Genomic DNA, 27,233 nt, shown 5'->3' on the forward strand with positions numbered 1-27,233 from the left:
TCCAACATTTTTAGCAACAACCGTTAAATTGTTAGAATTACAAAAATATATAATATATTAAAAGGGTTATGAAAAATGAAACGTAACAAAATAACTGAGTAGTTGTTTGGTGAATGTAATATCACAGTGTGATCATTTCATTCTTAAATTACAGCCCTTATTTTTTATATTTTTTTTATGCAACCAATTACTGTAAAACATTTAAAATATTTAGCAACTGCTCTTTAGTTGCTACAATTCAAAATTACTTCTGAGTCAAACATACAGTTTCAAACCATTTCAAAAGTTCCTGTGAAGGTAATCGAAATGATGATTTTCTCTATTTTATTATTTGTTTTCATCTACGAACACACATGACATGAACTGGGGAGGGCGCTTTGCCAGCTGAAACGTAATGATTGGGAAAATCCAGGTACCATTGACATCTGTGTCTCAGAAACAGTGTCAGACGTGGAGAAAATCCTTGTGCTTTTATCCAAAATCGTGTATATCCTCTACAGGCTGTTTACAACATTGTGAATGCTTTTATTTTGTTAAGTGTGTTAGATGCCTTCCAGTTTTCTTCTGTGGTGATTTTATCCTTTTCAGTTTGCGAATTAAACAATTCTTTGTAATTATTTTCATCTTTTTAATGTATTAGACCTAAGTGCAAGTGTTTTCTTTTCCTTTAAATTCTCTGTAGTAGTTCTGATCCAAATAATTAAATATGTCAAAATATCTCAATAATGCTGTCTTTTCCTTGAAATTAATAAACTTGTTCATGTCTTTCTTTAAAAAAAAAAAAGATTTCAACTATATTGCTTCCTGATTTATTTTCCACTAGCATCACAAATGTGCACAAATGGCAAGTGGAGTGACATAGAAAATGAAACATTAACAGTGAGTAGTTGTTGTTGGAAGTCTTTTATTTCAAAGTAGTTATAAAAACACCATTCTGAGTTTCTCCGCTTTTTAAATCGCAATATTATGTTGGGGGCCGAAATAGGCAGAAATCTTCCGTATATGAGGACTTAATCAACCTCAGAGCACATGGCGAGCATTTTTAAATGAATATGAGAGAACCAGGGAAATTACAGTAACTGGAGGCCCAGGCCACAAATCTCAGTTCCCTGAGTTAGTAACAAACAATGACCCTATGGAAGTGGCAACTATCAAAAATAACCTGAAGCTACTATGGCATTCATCTAGAGAAGTTATAGCTCTTTGTTAGAAAATACATGATCTACATCTACTGTGCAAGCACTAGCGTATATAATTAGTATTATTAAAAGTATGATTATCATTTAATTTATGCACTCTACTAGCAAGGTAGCCAATACAAAGAGGTATGCTGAAGTTCAAATAATTAGTCACAAATTAAAGCTGCATGCGTTCATGTGCTAGTAGTGAGTTAGGTTAGGTTCTGTTGAAGTGAGTTTACTTTGTTGCAGATTAAAGCACTGCATTTATTTTCTTTTTTGATGCATCTACATTGAGATTCCTCTGGTTTGGGGCTTAATTTTTAACTCCTATCATGGTAGGTTACATGCAGATTTACATCTGTGTGTAAGCATACAGTCAAGTTTGTTATTCAGTTCAAATCGTATGCTCTTACTTTGTAACAATGCATTCAGAATTATAATTATATACAATGTTATTTGTACAAAACAAAAAACACCAATCCCCATCCCTGGCTTTGTATTAACAAAAGTATACAGGTAGATACATCTTGCAGCAGTACGGCGGCTGAATCCAGTATTGCTATATTCTGAAACATCATCAGTAAAACGCTTGCCGACACAGTGATTCAGTGTGTTCACACCGTGCATGGCTCCGTTTGTCACATTAAAGTAGCTCAGGTTAAGTGTCTCTCAAACACTCATGTACCCAGAGTGTGTGTGGATAGGATATAGCTGCTCATTGTCTCAGCACCAAAAGTGTCCATATTGGGGTGTCCAGTGGACTTTGGACTGCTCCAAAAACTCCAAAAACTTCACAAGTGACGTCAGTGAGAGCCTTTGTCAATCAACCAAGAAATGTCTCCAGTCCTGCAAGACAGAATGAAATTATCCAACACTTGTGGATGCATGTTTTAGTTTCCCACATCACCAGTCAGCAGATCCCTGGCAATGGTCATTAAATTATGTGTGAAAGACAGTAGGAGCTCATGCATTTCCGTACTTGCCGAGCCGTGCTAACATCCTTCAGTTATCATGAATGCATTGTTGGAAACAAAAGACACAAGAGACATGAGGACCAACACCGTCACATAGGAACCAAAGCATGATGGAAAAAATTGCCAAAATACTGTAAATGGAAACGTTTGAGTGTATTAACATATTACACCTATTATGTAGGCATCAGTATTGATACACAGCAGGTCAACTGGGCATGCAAAAAAAAAAAAAGTTTATAAAATGATATCTAAACAAATACAGCCAGAAGCAGCCATCATCGTGGTCAAAGCTTTGCAGCAATAACAACCAACAGATCAATAATTTGAACCCGGAGGCACTTCTCCTCCTGCCCACAACTGCAGCTTTATACAGTATAAGCATCCCAGTTATTTATTTTTGATTGGTTCATGAGATAGTAATATATTACACCCCAAATGTATCTAAATATGATACACTGGTTGAGTAGATGTGTGATGGGCAGAGCTCTTCAAGCCCGGTTCTCGTGGGACAGATGTCTCCTTTCGTCAACACAATTGAAATTCAAATTAATAGATCCTCATCAGCTACAGATGTGTGTTAATGACACAGTCATTTGTATCCGGGTGTACTGAAGCAGGGAAACATCTAAAATATGCAGAACACTGTCCCTCGAGGACCGGACTTGAGTAGCTAAAGACGTTATAAACCCCATTCAAATGTGTCTTCCTCCTCTCTCTCTCCCCCACAAATCCTTGCCTCTTCCCTATCAATAAAGACACAAAAATCAATGTTCTTCAAAAGAATGTTGTTCCGATTATCTATACCAAGTTTTAACTACAGATAATTACACCACAAGATATTAGTCAAAGAGTGACTTTGGGCCACGCCCAGTGTTTGTCTTGTATAAAACTTTTGATGTGAAAAGACATGAAGAAAGTAACAGCTATTGTAACTGCAAACAACAATCTCAACCGGAGACTTACTCCACATCTCGCTTCTTGATCGTCTTGCCGGATCCTAAGACCTCAGCCACTCGGGACACAATGGGATCATAGTTCATGCTGGCAACGGCAACCACCTCCTCACCCCTGTGGGTCGTGGGGATGAGGAAACCATCAGAGGGAACCATCATCAAATTACATGAATACACATGACAAAAGATTGAAATGATCTTCCAGTTAAAGATCAACTAAATCGGTGTTACCTGGTATAAAATGCTACGAATCGCAGTTCATCCAGATCTCCTTGTATAATGACATCATCAAATCCATCACCATAACCTCCACAAATAGAAAGAAAACCGAGGAAGGCTTATATTTTAGTCTTTGTATTTCTTTTTAGTTTTTACAGCTAGATGGCAGTGTATACTAACAATATTTCACAGCACAAATCATTTCATTTTGGTTTCTGGTCCTCCTCCTACAGCGTATCCGCCTCAATACTGTGATATAACTTGAGAAAAGGGCCAACCGGTGCCTGCATACCTGCATAGCGAATGGTCTTCCCAAACATGGCTGACCAGAAGTAAGGCACAGTTTTGATCTCAGTGGCTCTGCCCATCATGCTGAGAGCTGCCACCCTGCCTGTCAGCAAGGATAAAAACAAAAAGCATTCATGTTTCTCTATCGCAGTAAGCTATAACAGCCTGATATACGCAGACTGGATCAACACACTCACCGTGTACATGAGCCATCTGCCAGTGAGGGATGTTCACCTTCTTGTTGTTGCGCATTGGAAAGGGAAACATCACCACATCTCCTCCGGCAAAGACCCCATCAATATTTGTCTGCATCATCTAATGTAGATGAAAAGTTGAGAGGGAAATTTGAAAAAAAAAACAACAACCAGAAAATGGTAAAATAGAACTAAAGCACTTTCAAGCAGGTCTCTGGGTTTATGGAAAACCTTGTTCACTGTGATGAAGCCCTTGGAGTCCAAGTGGATGCCGCTCTGTTTCAAAAATCCTGTTCCGGGAATGCTTCCTATAGAAGAAAGGGGTACGTACAGTAAAGAGAGTTACGTATGGATCTCCATAAAAGGATTTGAAGGGATTTTACATTTTGGTCAACATCACCTGCTCCAATAACACAAACGTCGGCCCGCAGGACCTTCCCACTCTTCAGCACAACCTCTTTCAGCTGTGGAAAAACAAAACATTCATATACTAGAACATAAAGTACATTAAGTACATAAGCTTAACCTTTCAAACTTCAGTCTCTGAAAAAAAACCCGCATTTTTCAAAACTATAATAAATGGGGTTCTACATACACTACATGCTTTTTGGGCATAGCTTAGGCTGCTTTGGTCATTTGCCATGTTTTTTGGCTTCTTTTTTCTTTCCCACCTCTTAATTGTTGTTTAGAAAATCTTGTGAGCGACTAGGGACCTGTCCAGGAAATACCCCTCTCCACCTGTCGCCTGATGTCAGTTGGAATATGCTCTAACCTCCCTTGACTCTGAATAACACAAATTAGTATGGATGAATGGATACGTCAAATTCTTGGTTATTGGCCAAGAAGTTTCAAAATCCATCCATTTGACCACGATGACGGCTGCTTCTGGTTGTATTTGTTTAGATATCATTTTAATAAACACTTTTTGCATGTTCAGTTGACCTGATGTGCATCAATACAGATGCCTGTCACGATGAGGTTTTGTTGAGGACCCAAACGCAGGAGGGCAGGAGTCCCAGAAAACTTATTTTGTGCTATTTGTGGTTTATTTGTAACGAAAACCAAAAACGCTGCTGAGCAGGATCAACAAGGCAGAACAAAAACAGGAATCCAAAAAACCAGACGAGGAGAACATGGAGGGAGCAGGGGAAAGACAAGACTAGATATACACAGGGGATAACGAGACACAGGTGCAGACAATCAGGGCAGATGGGAAACAGGAGGGACAGAACAGAAACTCAAACTGTGGGAAATGTCAAAACCCTGACAGATGCCTACGTAATAGGTGTAATATGCTTCTTATTTGATTTTCACCCAACACTAATATGGAAAGAAAAGTGCATCCAAGCATCATGTCATGCTGTTTCTCTCACTTTCTGAATACCTGTCCATGATGGCCAATCATCTCTGAGACTTCATTCAGCATGTAAAACTTCACCCTGTTCACCTCAAACAGCTGCAAAGATAAACATATGGCAGATGCTGTAAGCACGTGACAACAAAAGTGTGGCTGAATTTCCGTGAGCCTCCATGATCAATCCCTACATGCAGCAGCACTGATCAGAAAAGAAAATGCAATTTGCATTTTAATTAATATTCCCTCTCACGAAGAATGTTATTGACTGTATTAAGGAGGTGCTTTTGTATTTAGAAAAAGTATGAGAAAAAAAAAAACTTGATTCCCCTTGAGAATTATTTACCTTCATTATGGCTTTCCCTACTTTCTCCCCGAGAGCTTTTTTAAAGGGAACGGGCTCGATCCCGATGACAGAGACTGAGTGGGCCTTGTCAGTCAGAGCTGCAGCCACCTCCATACCTGCCGACGCAACAAGATCACAGCAACGGGTAGTGCATCTTAGTCAGTGCAGAATGACACAGTGAGAGTAAATGAGAGGAAAAGCAAAACAAATGCTGAGGACTTCTCCCTGATGCTGCAGCTACTCTATTACATCAGGATTCTCCTAAATTATTACGTACATCATCATTATTACGTTATTATTGTTATTATAATTATTACATCATTATTACGTACATTAATACGTACATCATCAACTTTAAAAAAAAAAAAAAACTGCAAACTGTGAAATATACAACCATCCCTGTATTTAACTGAGATGTAAAATGTTGACAGTATGAAATGTTATCATTTAAAAAAATGATATCATCATTATAAATTTGGTGCCAGCTGAACATTTGAAAACATTTGTGACATTTGTGTTAGACCACCTCTTCTTTTATTAGGATGCTATAAAAAGAGACTAGCTGGTGTACATATGAGGAAGACAAGTAATCTGCTGAACATTTTGTTGTATTTTTTTGTTTCATATTGTGCAAAATGCTTTCTTTGGGTTTTGGAGCAGGCTTCTGCAGAGGGATCACACTGTTGTTACAGTGTGGTACAGTGACACACCTGTGATTATAGGTCACTGTCTTACCACAGGACACTACTTTTGCCAATTCTGCTGCTGATCTGAGTAACAATAAATATTTCTCAGCTTACATTTTGTTTATTTATTTTATATTATTTACTATTAAATTGAGGGTTCAATGGTTCTTTTAAACAGGACATTGTCTTTATTTACATTTAAATACATATTTAGCGGATGGGTTTTGAATTAATTAAATGATTACAAGAGAGCTGTTACTCTTACTTAGGGCTTTTCTTGAAATAGCAGCTGTACAGATCAGTTATTGGAGATGATGAAAACTAAGATTAAAACTGAAACTAAAAGTGAAAAAATAATCCTGTTAACTGAAATAAAAATGAAAACTGAGGATTTTTATAAAATGAAACCTAAATAAAACCTAAAATTAACAATCTAAAACTAACTGAAATTAAATAGAGTTGCAGTAAAAATTAACTTCCTTTTCCTTTTCATTTTGTGCCCTGTTTTTTTTATTGGTTTTGTTAGCACTTTATTTTTGGCATTATTGATAAAATTCTTTTATCCTAGATTTCTTACTGTCAGTATCTGTAAGTCAATATTTCAAAAACTAAAACCAATTTTTCAAACTAAAACTAAACCTTAGCTTCTGGTGTGCTTGTTAAACTAACAAAAACTTAACTGAAATAATCTGACAAACAGAAAAACGAAATAAAAAATATTAAAGAATTTAAAACTATTATAATTCTGGTGCAGTTGTTGTTATTGGGTTTTATCGCTTGTGCACAACTTTTGTTCTGAAATTCTTTAAAAAAGGTTTTCACACTTCTTTTAAATATTCCCCCTGAATTGGTCAGTTCTTTGAAAACGCACAAGTTACATATTTGTGTTCAGATAAGTTTATTTGTCTCACCAACAAACGACGACCCCACAATCACAGCGGTCTTGTTGTTGGCTAGCCGAGCTATGCTGTTCGCATCCTCGGGCGTCCGGAGGTGGAACACGTTCTTGACCTCATTACCATTGTAGTTCATTGGCTTTGGTCTTTTGAGGAGTAGAGTGGAAACAGTCAGCTTTCATGATGTTAATCTATAATCTCAGCTGCCTGACTATCACACAAGATAAATACGTTTTCATACTTGCTTCCCGTGGCGATAAAGAGCCTCCTGTACTCCATTTTCAAGCCATCTTCAAAGGTCACGGTTCGAGTCTTCACATCTACTGCTACTACCTAAAACAAACAAGACTTGCAGAAGTAAAACTGTGAATTCTGAATCTTAAATAAATGGTTAAAATAAACCATCAAAATGTAAATTAATCAGTCGACTACAACACTGTACAGTACGTTGCTGCTTCTCACCTCTTTCTCTGTGAGCAGTTCAATGTCATGGTCCTGGAGGAAGTCAATGGATCGCAGTCTCAGCTGCTCAGCTGTGCTTTCTAAGGACTAAGGGTGAGAAGAATCCTTCAATCCAAAAGACATCCTCCCCACAGTTTTGTGATATAATCTAGAAAATGTTATTTTAAGATTACAGTGTGACAATCAAACACAAATGATCATTGACCCTGGTTTCATAGTACTTAAAGCGGCACTATGTAACTTTTCCACCTTAATATCATATTTCCAGAGTCATTGTGATGGTACATCAACTTCCAACAGGTTTAATGACACCTCTGTCATGGTCTGAGGGGTCTGTATCACCTTCACTGGCACTATGTAACTTTGAGGAGCATGGTAGGAACCCTGCCACACTAAAAAACTACACATTTTTACGGCTTTGACTGCTTTACGGCATACGTCACTTCCCCCTCCTTCCCGATTTGCAGTCGAGACGAAAATGGGCGGGGCGTGGAGCGCAGCTCCGCAGAAGCTGGTAACCCGTTGCTGCATTGTGGCTGCAGCAGCTCCACACACAACAGACGTGGGGAAAAGATGGCTAATGGTTTAACTTTTCACCGCTTTCCTGCTCGGAGGCAGAACCACGGACGTCAAGTATCTGAGATAACAGATTAAAAGAGTCGTCGGCTCAGTTGGATCGCGGCTGTAACGAGTCCGACCAAACATAACGTTCCTCAGTAAACAAACAAACACGCACACAGACGGGCGTCGGATCAAAACACGGGTTTATTAAACCACAAACAAACACTCACAGACCGGGGTCGGATCATTCAAACGGGTTTTATTCCCCACTTCTCCAGCTAAACGCAGTTGTTGGCCAGCTCTCTGTGGTGCGATTAATTTTGTTGAGGAAAAAATATTAACTATTTGATTTGTAGCTGCAGAGGAAAAAAATAATCTCACGAGGAAAAAAAAAAATTGCTCACGCCTCGGAGCCTCTTCAAAGCAGTCAAAAAAAAAGAAAAGTAAGAGTAATACAAAACATGTACTGTATGTTGTACTATTATACTAATTTATTGAAACACATGGCGAGTCAAACATTTACCAAAGCAGCTGCCAAACACTCCTAAACAAGGTAGTAAGACGTGGGTTGTGCAGAACTGCGGCAGTAAATCCTTCTAAAGAGTGGCGCTCCAACGAGGAGCTCCATTCTTTAGTAGGGATTTCATATGGATCCAGACCGTTAATAATCATTATTTTCTCCATATACCGCTCCCTGGCTTCCTTGTTTAAGGTATCCCGATAAATTCCAGGTCCTTCCCAGCAGTATAACATCTTTTTTTTTGCGTTCCGTCTGTTCACTTGGTGAAACAGAAAAGCGTCCCGTCTTCTCTCAAAACAAATGCACGCGACGGGACAGGAGTTTTCCGGCAGTACCCGCTGGTGCTCATGGGAAACGTAGTGTTCTTTCTGGTAAAGCACTACCGCTTTTGTCCAAAAGATGCCGCCAAACTCAGAAAAGCTGAAAGTTCCGTTGTGCTGCTTTAAGATCCTTTCGGATTCTGTTTGTTTATTTCTACATTTCCTTCAATGTGTCTTGTTCTAACACCACTGACCAAAGCAGCATCTCCACAGACGGTTATGTAACTATCTTGTCAAACTGAGCTCTTTCTCAGTGAATATGCTCAGGGTCTGTGTACAAACCTTACTCAGTTTGGGTCTGTCGTATGGAGGATGTCTATCCATGGTGCACATGACAATTCGATCCGTGAAGCCCTCTTGCCTCAGTGTCTCTGCACACACCAGGCCTGCTGGACCTGCCAAGAAATGTACAAGTTAGCCAATAGAAATGTCTTTTCAAATGAGAAACTTCAAGGAAAAGCCTGACATAAAGAGAAACTGTGAGATTATTAAAAAAAGAGCATCAATGTTGTAACAAACAAAAAAATAAATAAACACACCAACCTGAGCCAATGATGAGAACATGGCTAAAGCCTGTGCTGGAGTTAATGACAGCTGAGCACCGCGCCATGGGTTTTGATCTTTTCTGTGACTGAAGAGCCTGGAAATGTTAAAAAGAAAGCTCAGAGATCCATTACGAAGTTCATTTATACACTTGAATACTTTTGCTGCGATTCATATTTTGTTACCTGTTTGTTTGCGCGAATGATCACTTTGTCCTTTTCAATTCTGACCTGGAACAAACAGACACGAACAAGCTTAGAAGCATGATACAGCCAGGAATCTGTTGCATGACAGCACCAGCGAGCGTCACCTGGAACGTAGGCAGACTGTCTAAACCGGGAAAATCCTCGATGTCTCCTGTCGCAACATTGAAACAGGCACCGTGCCAGGGACAGCGCACATGTCCTTTTGACAGCACGCCTGCAATGACAAAGAGTAAGCTAAATGCACACTGTTATATCTTATTAACAATATTGTTTGATCCGGTATGACTTACCTTTGACCAATGGCGCTCCGTAGTGGGGACACTTGTGGGCCATGGCGAAAAACTCCCCGTGTTCTTTGATGAGTAAAGCTCTGCCGCTTCCCAAGTCAACCTCTCGCATCCTTTCAAAGATGAAAACCATTTTCATTCATGACTGCCTCAATAGGGCACACAAAAGCAAAATAAAACCATGTTTGATGCCTCGCAGAGGGAAGAATTTATCTAACCTACAGTTAATAAAAAAAATGATGGAGTGAACAGACGTTTTGTTGTTACTAGCAAAAGAAAAGTTTGCTTCTTGTGAATTTAATGATATTCAATGGTTTGAAAATAGAATCCAGAAATAGGGGCATGTCTAATTGTGGTTTCCCCTTCTTACAAAAAGATTTAACTGGTTGAGAACTGAGGAAAGAAAATAACTGTTGTTTTGAAAATGAAATGTTTTCCAGTTCCGGATTTCCTAATCAGGATTTCAGGTCATCAAGCTGAGAGCCTTGTCTCTCAATTTCTTACTTTAAAAAGCACTAAATGTTATTAGTAGACAACAGTTCTGGACTCCAGAGAGCCCACACCAATAAATGGGCCAAAGTCCTCAAATAAGAGTCATGTTGTAAAGAATGTGGTTTAATATTGCTTTGCTGATATAAGCAAGTCCCTCCCTGGCACAGACGTTTCCTGGGTGGCAGCATATCTGTGCATATTGCTCAGCATTAATGGTATCTACGCAGATGTGCACCAACTGTGTGTAGAATAACCCCTCTCCTATTAAGCCTGAAAAGCCCAGCATCCACAGTTTCTAACAATAACTTCCAAATTGATTCATCAAACCACAGAGCAGTTTTCTGCTATCTATCAGGCCTTTTTTGAGCTTGAGCCACAAGAAGGAAACTGTCTCTCTGTATCAAATCTTATTTACTTTGCACGCTGCTCACTCCTCAGGTTAAGAAGGAGACCTGAGCTCAGTGCAGGGCCCTCCCGGGGTTGGTAGAGGATGGCAATGCCCAGGACTGTCACTGGGTGAAAATGGGAAAAAATCGGGGATAAAAAAAAAAAAAAAATGTGGATGTAGCAACAAACTGCGATCACAGACTTGTCTTCAGAAGTTTCACTGAAGTCATGGATGTTGACCTAAGGACTTTAATCTATTCGTACAGAGATTTCTCCAGATTTTCTTCTTAGCATTACATACCAGATGATGAAATTCCAAAATTCTTTGAATAATATGCCAAGAAAACATTATTAAACTATCTACCATCCATGCCATTTTTCAAGGTGGTAAACCCCTCCCCATCCTTTTGTTTCCACTTCTTTTAAAATGAGTATGAAATAATATTTATTTTTAATTTTCAAATTTTAATTTCAATGTTTCAATTTCAGTAACTTTGCAAATCAGTTCATTTTGTTTAAATTCATATTTTTTACAGAACAAAACATTTTTGGGAAACGTGATCATGCTGTGGACCAATGGTAAATGTGGCCAATTTGGACAGTATTGATTAAACGTAATAAAAAGTTTCTTTTGATGAGAAAACAAGATCTTTCTGTTACTAATTACAACTTTAATTCACTTACAACATGACAAGATATGAAGAGGGCACAGGACCCATCTATAATTTATAGGGATCAAGCCCCACTTTTCCACCCAGCCTCATAAAAAATATCAAAGAATCAAACTTCTCACCTCCCAGTAGATAGACTCAGTTTGAAGCTCAATGAAAATTAAATCAACCCACAATTGTCACTTATATTGGCACTTAGAAGTGATTTTCTTACTGTCCATTTTCCAGGTCTTTAATATGACACACAGAAGCCTCCACATAATCCCTTGGTTTGTGGTTCAGCGGGAGCAGGGTGGAGTTGTCATCGGAGCCATGTGCGAGGGCACCATTAGGTCTGCAGTCAGCAAAGGGACTCGCTTTGCCATTGGGTGACAGGCCGTCCACCTCTCTCTCTTTTTCCAGGAGCGATAGTTCCACTTTCACTTCAACTACACAATACAGACACAGCTTACTTAGAAAATGTTTGACAATGCCTGACTAAATACATTCTCTATTCTGCTAAAAGTTGCTCATGTTCATTCATTCAAAATAAAAGCTGATGTATACTTTTCTGATGGGAAAATTTGATCTTTAAGTCAGTGAAGACAAATGAAATAATTGCAGCGTAAAACAGGAGTGCTTCTTAATAATTGTCTTCCAAAAGCGACATAAATGAAATCTGACTTCACCAAAGCAAAGTAAATTAATTTCATTTTGCGTTTTTGATGGCACATGATGTGCTGCTGTTGGCTGTAAATTTGAAAACATTAAAGGAATGGTTGTGTAACTCAGTTTTCACTGCAGCAGGCTCTATCTGTTCAGCTGGAAAAATGTGCTGATCATCCGGTTCTTACAAAGTAATCTGGCAGGAATTTTCTCCTGCTGAGCAAGTCTTAATTAAAATCAATGGAAAATCATAGTAGCGAGTGCAATTGCAGTAGAAAGGGGAGAAAAAAACCTCTGTTTTTCTTGTCTGAAGAGAATCTCCAGATGCTGCTGTAATATGGATGGATCTTAATGGGGCATTGGCGCACGGGCACTTCATTTGATCAGATCAGAGTTAATAGTTTAGCAATATATATCTATAATATATTCAGCAGTGTTGTCAAATTAATCTTCAGCGTTCAGAGCTCTGACACTGCATTTTCCTGAGAGAAATCATGAGGCATTTAAATGTTTCAACAGTATATTACTTCCTTGCATCAGTAATCATTCTGTATAGCTGCAAATTTTCATGCAAACGAAAAAAGGCTGTTTTCTTTGTCTTTAAAGCCCTTCCTCCCCCACAGATGTCACCCTGCCAGTTTGCTCCCACGAGCTGTTCAATCGAGACATTTATACAGTACTTACTGCATATCTAGACTTGAAACAACCTTTATTAACATTTCACGTGTCAGATCAGTTCACCTTCATTTGTATATTGCCAATTCACAATAAAAGTTATCTCAAGGTACTTTACACAAAAGTCAAGTCCGATACCCCAGTCAGTATTAAGTGAAATCATCATGACAAACTTATATCACGGAATATCACGGAATATCACGGAAAAATAACATTAAACTGTTAGTTTAATACCATGTTCCTCTTCCATGACTTCCCTTGTGCAAAACATACAAAAACTGTACAACAATACATTTTGAGCCTGTAATTTTTTTCCTATTTACATGTTCTTTGAATGTGGGAGGAAATTAGAAACCCACGCAAGCATGAGGAGAACACAGCAAGTCTACACAAAGAGGCGAGATTCAATTCAGGAACCTTCTAGATGTAAGACAACAGTGCCGAGTCGACCACCAAGCCACTGTGCTGCCCAGACAGGCTGTTTAGCCTGAATGATTTTCGATGAAACATGTGGGTAAATGAATAAGTAAGTACAGTAGGTATGCATTTGCAATAAGGAATGTTCTGGAGAGGTTCTACACTAGTGGCAGCCTGGTGCATTAGCTCTGGTCACATCAAGTGTTTCATTGCATCTTCTTGAGAGATACTATACTGTACTTACTTCCCTTTAACAATGAGTTTTGAAAGATTTTTCAGTGCTGCTTTTGATACTGTGCTGCTTAAATGCTACAAACCATGACCATTGGGGAGATCTTAACATGCCTAAGAAGTTTAAAAGTTGAAGACAAGTTATAGAAAGATGCAGATGTAGAGAAGAGCAAATTGGAGAGTAAGGAGGGAAATTGCATAATTTATTTCCCCAACTGTCAGGCGTAATGGGGTTCCCGTCAGATTAAATAGAGGAGCTTGGAGCACTGCTGAAAATAGGGCAGGAATAGCAGGTATGCAGCAACTATGATGATTTTCACCAAGACTACATACGCAAAAGGAGACTTTGCTTCTTAACAGATGTGAAAGAGTGTCTCGAAACCTTGGATATTTATGTTTGACTGGGAGTTTCTGTCCATATTATCTACTAAGACACTTCTCCTGTGTTTTTATGACTGTATATAACTGTATATATTAATATGCAGTTTTCATATAATCATGTCCCATACTTAATTTAGTCCTATTCAGGGTAAAGAAGGGTCATGTCAATCCCAGCTGTCAACGTCAGGATACACTCTGGACGTGTCAGTAGTTCATCACAATGTATTTATACTTTTATTTATTTACAATTAAACACAAGTACACTTTGGTTGATATGTTCTTCTCCATTTCGATCAACTAGTTATAACTCTAATCTGATAAAAGAGTTTACACCAAACAAACTTAATATTTTTCTTCTGTGAAAAACCTTTTACTATATTGTCAAAACTTTTAAAACAAGAAGAGTTTGGAGAACTGTGTAAAACTTTCCCACTGTGTGAAAATGTTTCAGTATTTGTTCCTGTTTTGTTAGAAGTTTGACTTGTTTCACTGGTTAATGAGAGTCTTCAGACGTCTATATCATTTACAAACAACTGTATTTATTTTGTCTCCACACAGTTAAATACGAGGTGCAGAGGGTCGCCTCCTGATCATGCTAACATTGAAAGTAATACATGTACACTTTCATTACCTATTGCTTCTAGGTATGCACCTTTCTTGACTGAAGATGACACAGAGAGCTTTTGAAAATCCTCCCACACAAAACACTACACTGCAAACAGAGGAGAGGATGCTCACAGCAGGATTTAGAGGCAGAAGCTGTGAAAATTATTCAAAGAGGTTAAACTGTCTGTTAATGTATTCTACAAAAACATTTTTCTTCTTCATTTCCACCACAAAACAATTCATATTTTTGATTGATGAGTTTGTTATTACATAACAAATGTGGAGCACATCACACCATACATTGATCTGATTACTGTATCTTATTTCATATTGGATATACAGAAAGAGAAGGTACACTCTTTCAATTATAAGAGTTTACATATCAGACCATTATAAAAATCACTGAGTCTTTACAATGTCTTAAAATTAAATAAATACAACATCAGATGATGACAACACATAAGGCACGTCACAGTTCTCCTAAGCTCCCCCCTCATGACTTAAATCAGCGTGAGGTCTGGGCTTTGACCGGGTCATGGCAGCTGCTTGCTTCTTTCATTTAGCCATTCGAACCCTGGAACTGCCTTTCTACTTAGGATCATTGTCCCGCTGCATGGCTAAACTAGTGCAAAGTTATTACTGTTGGACAGTTGACCTCACATCTGATTCTAGCACACCTTTGTTTACAGAGAACATCAGACTTGCTGGGTCTTCTCGTTCTGTGGCTGCAAAACCAGCTCAAATCATCACCCCTCTACCACCATGCTTGACACATTTTTCATGTTGATAAAATGTCTTTAGTCTTCACCAGCTTTGGTACTGTGTATTACAGCCAAGGATCTCTAATTTGGCATCATGTGTCCAAACAACATTGTTCCAGAAATCTTGTGGTTGATTCCAATGCAACTTTACAAACCTAAGCTGTGCAAGCCAAGCTTGTATTATATTTTTCTAACAGTACTGTCACAGACTTTAACATTTAATAGACTAACTGAGGCCTGTGAAGTGTATAATTAAGTAATTTGCGACTTCTACAAACAATCTGACCTTGGGTTAAACTTGTAGAGACATCCACTCATGGCAAGATTGGCAACTGTTTTGAATATTTTTCATCTAGGACTTTACTTCTTCTTGTAAAATAGTGCAGATTAAATTGTGTGTAAATGGCCTTATAACTCTCTCTGCTGCCCAGATTGTTGGGCAGCAGCAGTTCCTCCTCTAACATCATTGTTGATGTCTTTTCTTTCTTAGCAATGTGTTGCAACACAGCAAGAACTTCTGGTTTTAACGAGATAATTAAGTAATCAAATGTATTTGAGTCGCAGGACCTGCTGCTATCTAGCCTCTTACCTCCCATAGATCCAGTATGGACGTACTTAGTTTTTCCCACAGCATTTAAATAAATAATGACACAGGTTATTCATCTGAGGTTGTATTACCTTTGTTTTAAGAGTTGGTAATAGCTGCATGATTCTTTACATTATATGTCATGATACATACAAACCTTACAATTGTAAAAGGGTATACTTTCTTTTTCAAATATGAATGCATTTTCTTTTCTCGGCAATATCGTTTTCCATACTGTTAGATCCCATCAACCAGTTGAGCTAGAAATACGGGCAGTCCCACCCTCTGACCACATGAGTTTCTGCTGTCTACACCTGTTTATGTATTCCTCTCTGTAGTGCATCAGCTAGAAATGTATCAGCCATATGTACGTAAAACTTTTAGTTCTCTTGCTCACTGATAATTAATATAAATATATCTTGTATTTTGTACCTTTAGCCATGTATCTGTGCCTCTCCTCTCTCTGTTCTTCATTCTCTCTTTCTCTAGTTCCTTTTTCCTGCTCTACCTGACTGGCCTTGGAGGGCCCTCCCTTATGAACCAGGTCCTGCTCAAGATTTCTTCCCTCCTAAAGGGGAGTTTTTCCTTCCCACTGTTTGACTTAAGGTTTTTCTCCCGCTGCCTGCCATTTTTTATAAATCCTAAATGCTCGGGGGCCATGCTCTGGGTCTGGACAGCGCCCTAAAGACAACTTGCATTGTAATAGACACTAAATAAATAAGATTGAATTGAATTGAATTGAAATACGTGCAGGACAGTAGGTCTAGTACAGGGGTCAGCGACCCAAAATTTTGAAAGAGCCATATTGGACCAAAAACACAAAAAACAAATATGTCTGGAGCCGCAAAAAATGAAAAGTCTTGTATGTATAAGCATTAGAATGAAGGCAACACATGCTGCATGTATCTATATTAGTTATAACTGGGGGAAGATTTTTTTTTTCATTATGCACTTCGAGAAAAAAGTCGAAATGTCAAGAAAAAAGTCGAAATGTCGAGATTAATGTTGAAGTACAATCTTGAGAAAAAAGTCAAAATGTCGAGAAAAAAGTCTGAATTTCGTGAAAAAAGTCAAAATTTCGAGAAAAAAGTTAAAATTTTGTGAAAAAAGTCAGAATTTCGTGAAAAAAGTCAGAATTTCATGAAAAAAGTCAAAATTTCGAGAAAAAAGTCAAAATGTCGTGATTAAAAAGGAAAGGAAAAAGGAAGAAAAAAGAGAAAAGAAGGAAAAAAAGAAAAAAAAATAAGAAAAAAAAGGTCAAACATTTTTTTTAAAAGCTCCAGGGAGCCACTAGGGCGGCGCTAAAGAGCTGCATGCGGCTCTAGTGCCGCGGGTTGCCGACCCCTGGTCTAGTAGGTCAGAGCACCCAGAAAGTACATGTTTTTTCTCACCTGCACAAGATGTTATTGCTTGTTCCATGTATGGATTAGTTCAAACTAAAGCAGTCCGCCAGTGCTTGAGCTAAACGCATGTTGCTCACCTGGTTTGGGTTTGGAGAAGCATCCTCCCATGGTGTGCCCAGGAATGAGGGATGCCAAGGGAGAGGGAGGAAGGGAAGAGGGGGAGAGAGGTTGTGGTCAGATCCCGGGGACGAGCCGTGTGGTTGGGAGGGAAAAGTAATGCAGAGCTGGTGGTATAAGAACTTGCAGGTCCAAGATGGCCATAGCACACGTCAGCTCCTCCACATAGTCTGCACAGACAAAGGGAGTGACAGAGTCAGCAACACATGCAGCACTGGTGTGCCAACATTTTAAGTTAAATATGGGGACACAGTGTTGTCAATATATAAGATGTAAAATCTTATTCCAAATTAGAGCTTTAAAAATGTTTAAAAATGAATTCTGATTGATTTTAATGTACATTTTATTTAATTTTATTTCATTCAGATGTTTACCATCCATATTTTGAATATATATTACCTATAATATCTTTCCACATTTATTTCTCTGGTTTTTAGTAAAATGTGTTATCTATCTCAGACATGTCAGTTGCAGTTTTAAGTGCTGAGAAAAGCGAACCCCACCACTGTTAGTGGATGTTCGTGCTTGTAAAAAGGAAATAATTGTGTTAATTAGGAACATTTCCACACACCTTGTTACCTTTGTTCGTGCATATTGCATTGGAAACAGTTAAATATTAACTCCACTACAACACCTATTAACTTTCTTGTCACACTGTGCTTTAAAGGGAAGCAGGGGCCCCTTGAGTTTCAAAATCCCCTCGTTTTGTTGCCACATTGCCCTGACATTTCTGCCAGCTCTGGTATTTCACCCCCACATACTGTAGTTCTTTACAGAGACAGCATTGGCTGCTCAGTTCACACAGTCGCAGGTGTATCGCTCACCATGCTGCCATCCATCACCAAATTATCCTGTTTTGGAACAACCGGTGAGACTGTTTGATATTCTGAGCACACCTTAATGTCCTTGAAATCCAGAAAAGAGTGCCCAGCATTGAATGGAGCACTGCTTAGTAAAAGTTCCAGAGGACAAGTGAGAAATGGAAAGATTTCCTGGGAAAGGCCACAACTTCTGGAGTAAAAAGGTTGCTGTGCCATTTGTGGCCTTTATTGGGAAAGTAGGTGGACAGGAAACATGAACAGGGAGGGGGGAAAGACATAACGCAAAGACCGACAGGCCGGGACTCAAACCTGCTCTGCCTGCACGAGGGCGACTCTGTAAATGCCTCCCAATCATCCCACTGAGCTATCCAGGGCCTTCAATATGGTTGTTTTATGCTCTTCTCAACATTCATTCTGCTCCATCTAAAATGAAAAAGTTAAACCTTTTTTTCCCCATGTAACATTTACTGAGAAGCTGTAGCAATGTTTATGTCTTAAAAAATACTGCAATACAATGTGCAAATACTTGTATCTATTCATCCATCCATTTTCTACACCCGCTTCAATCCTATACAGGGTCACGGGGTTCTGCTAAAGCCTTTCACAGCTGTCACTGAGCGAAAGGTGGAGTCGTGACAAAATAAAATGTTGAAAATGAAATACATGATTTTACCTGTTTTTGGTCTAACACAAGAAATGAAACGCTTCTAGATAAACATATGGTGAAATTAGGAAAAAAGCGAAGGCAAAAACAGTGAAGACTGGCCAAAAGTGTCATGGAGGTTTAATCTGCAATGAGATGAAAATCTGATATTTTAGTTTCTTTCATTGAGCTGTTTTAAACAGCTAGACAGAAACTTTTATCTTGATAATGCACTTTTCTCAGTCTTTTTAAATACAACTGCTTAACAATTCCAACTATTTTTCCATTGTTTTATTGATACTTTTAAGGAGAAAAGGATCTCAGTGCTTCTTTCCTCCTTTTAACTTGTGAACATATGTCACAGAAACTGGCCTACAGGCAAAGATACAGCTTGTAAATAAATCAAAATACAAAAACAACCCTTTCAATCCCTTCCTGTAGCATGGAGATGCCAATGAAAATGTGTTTCTTACATGCTGGCCCCCTTAACAATTAGTCACTGAAAATTTGATGCACAACACATTCAGTTGCTCAGAGCTACAATACTGGATTCCCAGCAAACCCAAGATATTTTGTGCAAAACTAAAGTAGGTTAAGCAGATTTGGTCCTCACAACATATGACGCAGATCCCACTCTCACACCGTTGGGCCAAGAGCTGCTAATAATCCTGCCTGCAAGCAAGCTGTCAGTTTCACTATAAATGTAATACCTGTTACTGGAATGTTGGAGGGAAGAAACAAGCAAAATGCAGCTTCTGGTTGGAGGTGAGGAGGCCCTTCTCTAAATTGACTGTGGCTGCCCTCCATAAAACTATATTTAACCTTCAGTTGTCTTGTAAGTAGTAATGGTTTTGCTCTACAAGGGCACAAATAGAAAACAACCCTTGTGCTTTATCGCCATCAATAAACATCAGCAACAGAGGAACTTTCTGGGGCACCAAGTTGTGGTAAAGATGCAGATTTATTTATTCCATATTATTATACCTTAAAACACTTTCTGTCACTGCCAAATCCCAAACAGGCAGACAGACACAAATGAAAGAAGCCAATCCAAAGTCTGTGGAGATGTGTGCAGATATCTTGACAGGTTAGCACGCAGTAAAGAAGAGGACGCTCTGATCCACAGCTAATAAAAGTACAAGAACTTGTACACTTAATATTTAACAAGGCCTCTGTCACTCACAGTCTCCTGGTTTGTGAAGTAGAAATAAATACCTGGGGTTTCGTCCTGTGATTGCGCAAAGCAGTTTCTATGTGAATGTCCTCTTTCACCAGGCTTTTAGTGCGCAATTATTTTGTTTACTGTCAGATAATTAAGTCTTCAGCGTACATGACAAATGCCTGAAAGTGGGAGATTTAGTGTTTAATCTTTTTGGCGTTTCCACAGTCTTCGATGGACTCCAATCCATCAAAAACGTTGGTATTACATTAGGCAGAATCCTTGTTAAGGGACTGCTCCAAAGACTCGAACATTGTAAAAAAAAAAAAAAAAGTTTATCATATATTCTTGCCCAGGTCTGTTAGAGTTTTAATATTTGTTTGCTGGTAGCTGAATGGCAGTGCTGATGCCATCTCCATGCGACTCCAACAACATGCAGGCTTTGCATATTTCAATCAGTCAAACAATCCTTTATGAGAAAAATGGGCAAAGATGAAATATAATGCCTCAGATGTGAATCATATTTACCCCAGATTACAGAGGTCACTGCTAAGCTTTAAAAGGAATTCAAAAACAAACCCTTACTGTTAACAGCAACCCACACTGTTGACGCCACGTGGAACCTGAAAACATCTCATTCAACTATGTTGACTATTTTACACCACGGAGTTCATCAGGTCGTTTTGAGGAACTTTTGTTTTCAAGTGTTTGATTTTGTATTTACATTTTCTGTAACTGGACAGCTGGTGAGCAAAGGTCCAGCAGCATGGTTTCAGGTCATTCTGTTGCTGCTTTGAGTGACAACCGCTCCATGATGTCATGGAAAACATGAACTGAGTTTCACGAAGGGGTGTACACTCCTAAATGAGAGATGTGCTTTCAATGTAACACACACACACACACACACACACACACACACACACACACACACACACACACACACACACACACACACACACACACACACACACACACACACACACACACACACACACACACATATACACACACATATTCCTGTTGTCAAACCCAGCACAAATTAATATAATTGATGATTTTCAATGCAAAAATGTTTTTTTTTTCTTCAATTTAGTGCACACTTAGTAAACTCTGTTTATTATAGTTTTACAATATTTAAAAATGTGTAGCAAAAGGATCAGAATTGATTCAGCTTCATCCTGCTTGTTTGTCATAAATGTTGCAGCAGCTCAGTCAGGGAAAGGTGCTGACTGAGTCCCACATCCACAGCAACTTCCTCACAAGTGCAGCAGCATTGCAGGCAAAAATGACTTCACAAACAACATGACGCAAAAAGTATCAAACCGGGGCTACGTTTCCCTGATTGTAAAAAACAAGGGAATCAGCTTACCAGTGTGCATGGAGCAGGTGCACGGAGATCCAGTCAAACTCCCCGGAGCTCAGTTTCCCCTGCGGAGCGTGGCAGCATATCAGCGCGGGGATTGGCTCTCCTGTCCTGGCTGGAGTATTCCCAGTATTCTCCCCCCCTTCTCCCTCTTGAAACAAGCAGCACTCTTCCAGATAGTGAGTGAGAGCGTGTCGCCCCCCTCCAGCAGCAGCAGACTGAACCGACCGGTGGTGGGAGTTGCTCTGTGCAAATGCAGCATGGGGGAGCTCTCTCTGCCAGCTCCTCAGCTGGATCATGCAGTATTGATGGACTTGCTGAGGGGACGCTGCTAACACAGCAGGAATCCTCACCGTCCCCTTGCTCTCTCGTCCTCCCACCCCTCCTCTTCTCTCCCCGGAGCACAGATACCCCCTATGTCTTCCTTTTAGCGGCTTGTTCGTCTTTTAAAGCCTGAATTATTGAATTATTATCAGCCTTAAGACCCTGTCAGCTCCCCCCTTCAGATGTGAGAGGGAGACCTGACTGTCCAGTTGGACCTGATCAGAGACTTGCTGCCCTCCTCACTACTGCACTGGCTGCTCTCTTTGCATGCCTTGTGCTGCATGCCTGCGCTTCTGCGGGGACATCAGCTGCTGTCAAAAACAAACCAGTGTCACACTGATTGTATTTGCAAAGAAAAAGCAAAAAAACAAACCTAAAAAACATAGACTTCTGCCAACAGTGACACAGCTCTTACTGCATGCTGCACTTTCAGCAGAGTGAAAGTAAGTGTTGCAGTAAAGTCCAGTTTCAGACAGGAGGTAGGGTTGAGCAGGATTAAATAAGTGTGCACGCCTGGTAAGAATGAGCTCCTGAGATGTTTCTGTTCCTTATGCACCCTCTGTAGGAGGAACTGTGCGTCCCCTGTAGATACATGCTGTGGCAAGGTCATTCCCCGGAGAAATGTACAACAGTACAGACAAACCCAATCAATTGTGGTTAGAACGCTGGCTTAAAAATAAAGTTTTTTTTAAGTAACAAAATTAGATATACACTTAAACTGTTATTAACTAAAATAACCTGATTAAACATTTTTTTTTGAGAAAATGTACAAATTCATCAGATTATAGCAAATCTTAACATTAAGAAAACAACTTCTGACACACAAATATAACTCCCTTTTTTATGATGCATTTACTTATTGAACAAATATGAAGCCAAAAGGCTTGAAGGTACACCATTAGCAGCAATAATTTAAAGCATCTCGTTCTTGCATCTCTTGCATCTTTGCAAAGGAATTTTGTTTCATTCTTCGTTACAAAATTGCTTCAGTTTATTGATATCTTTGGAAATTCACTCAATCATTCTCCACCACAGCATTTTAGCTTGACTGAGGTCTGAAATTTGACTAGGTCATGCTAAATCTTTGATATTTGTATTTTTCTAGATTTTCTAATGTATATTTGCTGGTGTGTGATCACTATTTGTGATCATTATCCTCTTGGATGATGACCCAATGTCAACCAAGCTTTAAGTGTCTGACAGAACGCCATGCATTTGCCTGAAAATCTTTGGTATATATCGGTGATTGCAGGGTGCTCAGGTCCTGTGACTTCAAATCAACATCAATTCCAAACACCATCACTACCATGCTTGACATTGGGTATGAGGTGTTTCTGCTGAAATGCTGTATTTGGGTTTTCTCCAAACATGGTTGTGAGCATTAAGGCTAACAAACTCTGCTTTGGTCTCATCTGTCCACATGATATTATTCTGCGCCTCTTTTGGCTTGTTCATGAGCAGTTTTCAGGTATGCTTCCATGCTCTTTTTAGACGGAGGAGGCTTTCTTCTGGCATCCCCTCCATACAAACCACACTTGTTTAGTCTTCTTGTTATAAGGCTGTCATGGATTTTAACATTGGACATGCTCTGTGATGCCTCCAAGTTGTTTGGAAATGGTTTTATAACCCTTTCTAGATCGATATATAGGACGAATTACTTTTCTGAAATATTTTCTAATGTCTTGGTATTGTGTTAGTACATGTGAATGCTACAGATCAGCAACCATTTTCTTTTATAAAGGTCTGGACGCATGCTGACAGAAAAGCTGATGATCAGCAGTATCTAGTCAAAACATATTAAGAGTGAATGTTTATATTTGCACATTGATACCAGTATTACAGCATGTTTCTAAATTACATTGACCAAATGTATTAATCTAGATCTTCCCAATTTGCTAATAACAAATATTGACTGATAAGAAAGCTGATTAGTGTGGCTTATGAATGTGGACGAACCTTTAGAAAAATGGTTTGCAGAGAGAAAATGAGTGGGTGGGGGCAGGCAGTATACATACTGTACAGCTTTGTTGCCAAGCAACAGTAGTAAAACTGCCAATAGCATGGAGTTCCTAACGTCAACAAAAATAGAACAATTTTACTAGCAAATAAAGCTTTGCCTGGAAATATACACATATAAATAAATTTTCCTCCGTACGCTGTGGCACTGGCATGAGGTAGTGATGTCTTTTTCACACAATTAGATAAAATGGGTTTGTAATTTAAAAGCAAAACATTTACAGATGTCTGATTCCCTTTTATCTGGGAAAAGGTAAGCTTGTTATTAATGTCCTTAATGTGGTTCCAAACATTTTGTTGCAAAATGTTAAAGTTGTTCTTGGTGTTGAGTTTAACCTGTCTCAGCTGGAGTGACAGCTGAACAACATGCAAGGTTCCCCAACCAGAGAGGGGGTCCTTGGAAAGACAAAGAAGAACAAAAGAAGACAGAAAGTAAGTGTGTATATGTACTAATATAAGTTTTAACTGGTAACTAGTATTTATTTTGTATTTATTTTACTGGTAAATAAAAAGGATTAAAAAAAACTAATTATAATAATTGAATCCTAATAAGACTCTAGGAAGGCTCTGGTAGTATGTGCTCTTCCAAAATAAACTTTTTCTGCAGAAAAAATGTATAAATGACATTAAGATTGGTATATATTACCCTGTAAAGGCATTTAGTTTTACTTGATTTCTGCTAATTGTATTGAAATTAAATATTTCCTTTCGAGGATTTGTTAAAAATGTACAGTATAGATGGAAAAAACTGTAATTCATGAAGATTAAAATGATGAAATAAAAAGTTATAACTCCCCGTTTTTTTAAATTGGCACACTATCCTGGGTCTATATATCCTATAAACTAAACTTTTTTGACATGCTCTGCTCAAAATGCCACAGGGAAACAAAAGCACCTTTTTCAAAAACCTTTTTATCCAGTATTTTTGTTCATGTTAGGTGTTTTAAGAGGTGGAGCCACTCTCTTCCACTCTGCCTTTTGTTTGCAGGATGAACCTCTTGAATTCCTTCTGTGGAACAAAAAGTGAAGCCTGATGTAAAGTTACAGGCAAATGAACAAAGCAACAAAAGTCTGGCAGAGGTAAAAAAAAAACCAAACTGATAAAAGTAAGAAAGGCAACAATTTGCAACAAAAAGGAAAGCTCCACTATGATAAAGTCTCATTAGATCCTTTTAGTTAGTGACTAATACATCTCTACTGCCTTCAGTATATACAGTATCTGACAGAAACCTTTCTGTCCACATCAAATTTGCGAAAAATTCCATAATGAATCAGCTAACAAATTCTCTTCTCAGTGATTGAAATTCTATCCAAGAGAGGTGGAACATGTCTATGGATTCACGTTCATTTACTTCTTCTGAAGTTTTGAATCCACATTCAAGACTACGAGAGGAACCTGTCTCCAGCTATGTAAAACGTGTCATCCTTGTGTCATGAGGCTGAAATGACAAGCCCTATTGAAGCGTTGAAGTTACTTTCTTCAGTCATTTATAGGGGAGTCGGTCGCTCTCTGTTATTTTCTGCCAGGGGGCTGACAAGATGGAGATCAGTAAAAAATTCCTCAGCTTTTGTGCATTCGGCAAACAAGGTGCTGGGAACGTCAGAAATTCAGTTTCGACTGTGTTAGAAAAGAGGATCTTCTGGTTCCCTAAGATAAGTCTATCAGATGATACACCAACAAATGAGTGGAAACATTAGTGGGGTCGAGAAAAGACTCAAACACATGTACATCCAGTGTCCCATGCCTTCTAAAGTCCATTACATGGATGTAAAAAGAGCTAAAGGGTTATAAGATGTTCTAGCTAGGCTTTAAATAAACAATGTGAAACATCTGCAGAAAGCAAGACCTCCTGAATCCGACAACAGAAACTAAGACGTATTCAAAAGATAAAGTATCAATAAAATAAAACATTTAATGCCCTACATGGAGTCATTTAGCATAACTTCTGCTGATGTAGAAACCAGGGACACTTACTTGGCACTTACTTTAGTGTCCCAGCATTGATATATTGGGTGTCAGTCAAGAGGTGTCCAACGTGTATACTTCCAATTTAACAGGTACAGGTATAATTGAATAAAAATCAAAAATAATCTGTAGAACAACAATATTAGACCAAACTGGCTATCTAAGTTGTCAAAGGTTTAACGAATAGCTTCATATAAGTAAACTAGGGGACTGAAAGAAACTTGACCCAAGTCCTGAGAAAGTTCACAGGGTGTTCAGTGGGAAAGCAGTTGTACAGCCAAAACTCTTGGAGACCCTCAGTGAAATTCACAAAGAAGTGGACTCTTTTAGACTATTGTAAGTCCTTCTGCAGTGAGAACAAAGTGCTTTTCATAGACCAGATACTTGAGACACTTAGCAAATAATGAGCATCCTTTTTGTTTTCTTTCAAATGTAAACATCTGCATTAATAAAAATTAGACTCAAATCTTCAAAAGAGACACTTTAAATGGACTAAACTTCAGAACTATGCAGGAATAGCCTATAACATATGCCCGGAAAGCCTCATTTCTTCTTGTGCCTATAAGCCCCATGCTCAGTTCACTCAGCTCATGTTTCTTTCATTTAAGTGGACTTGTGCACACACACTGCCCTGGATCTCACTGGACATATCTGGTTTCAGCCCAAAACAGAGTTCATTATTCCATGTGAGGACATTGAACGCTGAAACAAAACAGTATGTGTATTGTCATGCCACAGTCCTGGATTATCTCCCGTCCATCAGGTACATTTTCTTAAGGAGACTGAAGAACCGGGTCTTTGCGCAAGGTGGGACGGGCTTCAGAGCCACTGTGACTATTCTGCTCAGTTACATGAACCTGAACAGCAGAATCAAAGACACCACAGACTTTGTGTGTGCAAAGGCAGAAAATGGTTTTTCTGACAACTAAAATGATGCAAAGGACTGCACTTTTTGTGACTTTTGGAGGCTTAGTCACATCCTTGATCACCACCTTTCTGCCCCTGTGGAAGACAATGAACTCTGAACTCAATGAAGTGGAAAACTGGTACTCTGGGTTGTGGCACGCCTGCCTCTACACAGAGGAGGTAGGAATTCAGTGTAAGGCCTACGATTCGGTCCTGGGACTGCCGCTGGATCTGCAGATTTCCAGGGTGCTCATGTTGATGTCTGATGGCACTGGAGGTTTAGCTGTGTTGGCTGCTTTCCCAGGTCTAGAGGGGGTTGAGATATGCGTGGGGATGCCTGGTGTAAAGAGAAAGCTCCTCATCTTCGGAGGAGTTCTGTCCTGGTTGTCAGGAATCACGACTCTGGCTCCTGTCTCTATTGTGGCATACACAACCGTGGTGGAGTTCTGGGATGAAGGATTCCCTGATGTAATGCCTCGGTGGGAGTATGGAGAGGCGATGTTTTCTGGATGGTTTGGAGGTTTGGCACTGCTCATTGGAGGGACCCTTTTCTTTGTGGCTGTGTGCATGGGGGACTATGACCAGCGACCACTAAGTACGCCAAACAGTCCACAGCTGAAGCGTGGAGCAAAGCATTACCTGAAGACAGAGGTTGTATAGCTTTGCAGTCACA

At 39.1% G+C, this 27,233-nt stretch overlaps 2 protein-coding genes across 3 annotated transcripts; one reads left to right on the forward strand and one right to left on the reverse strand.

Moving 5' to 3' along the window:
* Window positions 1-934: 934 nt before the first annotated feature.
* LOC133451051 (apoptosis-inducing factor 3) lies at window positions 935-21,571 on the reverse strand. Of its 2 annotated transcripts, XM_061729980.1 has the most exons (21): window positions 21,355-21,571; window positions 17,323-17,532; window positions 11,755-11,968; window positions 9,994-10,103; window positions 9,808-9,917; window positions 9,683-9,727; window positions 9,498-9,594; window positions 9,237-9,349; window positions 7,554-7,640; window positions 7,333-7,424; window positions 7,107-7,237; window positions 5,510-5,625; window positions 5,194-5,265; window positions 4,210-4,273; window positions 4,041-4,117; window positions 3,813-3,930; window positions 3,620-3,718; window positions 3,340-3,415; window positions 3,119-3,223; window positions 2,161-2,181; window positions 935-2,027 (listed from the first exon to the last, which is right to left on the reverse strand). In XM_061729980.1, the coding sequence occupies exons 2-21, from the start codon at window positions 17,351-17,353 to the stop codon at window positions 1,985-1,987; spliced, it is 1,821 nt and encodes a 606-aa protein (XP_061585964.1). In that variant the 5' UTR covers window positions 17,354-17,532; window positions 21,355-21,571; the 3' UTR covers window positions 935-1,984. The 2 variants fall into 2 exon arrangements, with proteins under 2 accessions (XP_061585964.1, XP_061585965.1); XM_061729981.1 differs by lacking the exon at window positions 2,161-2,181.
* Window positions 21,572-26,563: 4,992 nt separating this feature from the next.
* On the forward strand, window positions 26,564-27,220 carry cldn26 (claudin 26). Its single transcript, XM_061729982.1, has one exon. It carries the CDS (start codon window positions 26,564-26,566, stop codon window positions 27,218-27,220), a length of 657 nt encoding a protein of 218 aa, XP_061585966.1.
* The last annotated feature ends 13 nt before the right edge of the window (window positions 27,221-27,233 follow it).

The sequence above is a fragment of the Cololabis saira genome, chromosome 9 (genome assembly GCF_033807715.1).
Source record: "Cololabis saira isolate AMF1-May2022 chromosome 9, fColSai1.1, whole genome shotgun sequence".
NCBI classification, from domain to species: domain Eukaryota; kingdom Metazoa; phylum Chordata; class Actinopteri; order Beloniformes; family Belonidae; genus Cololabis; species Cololabis saira.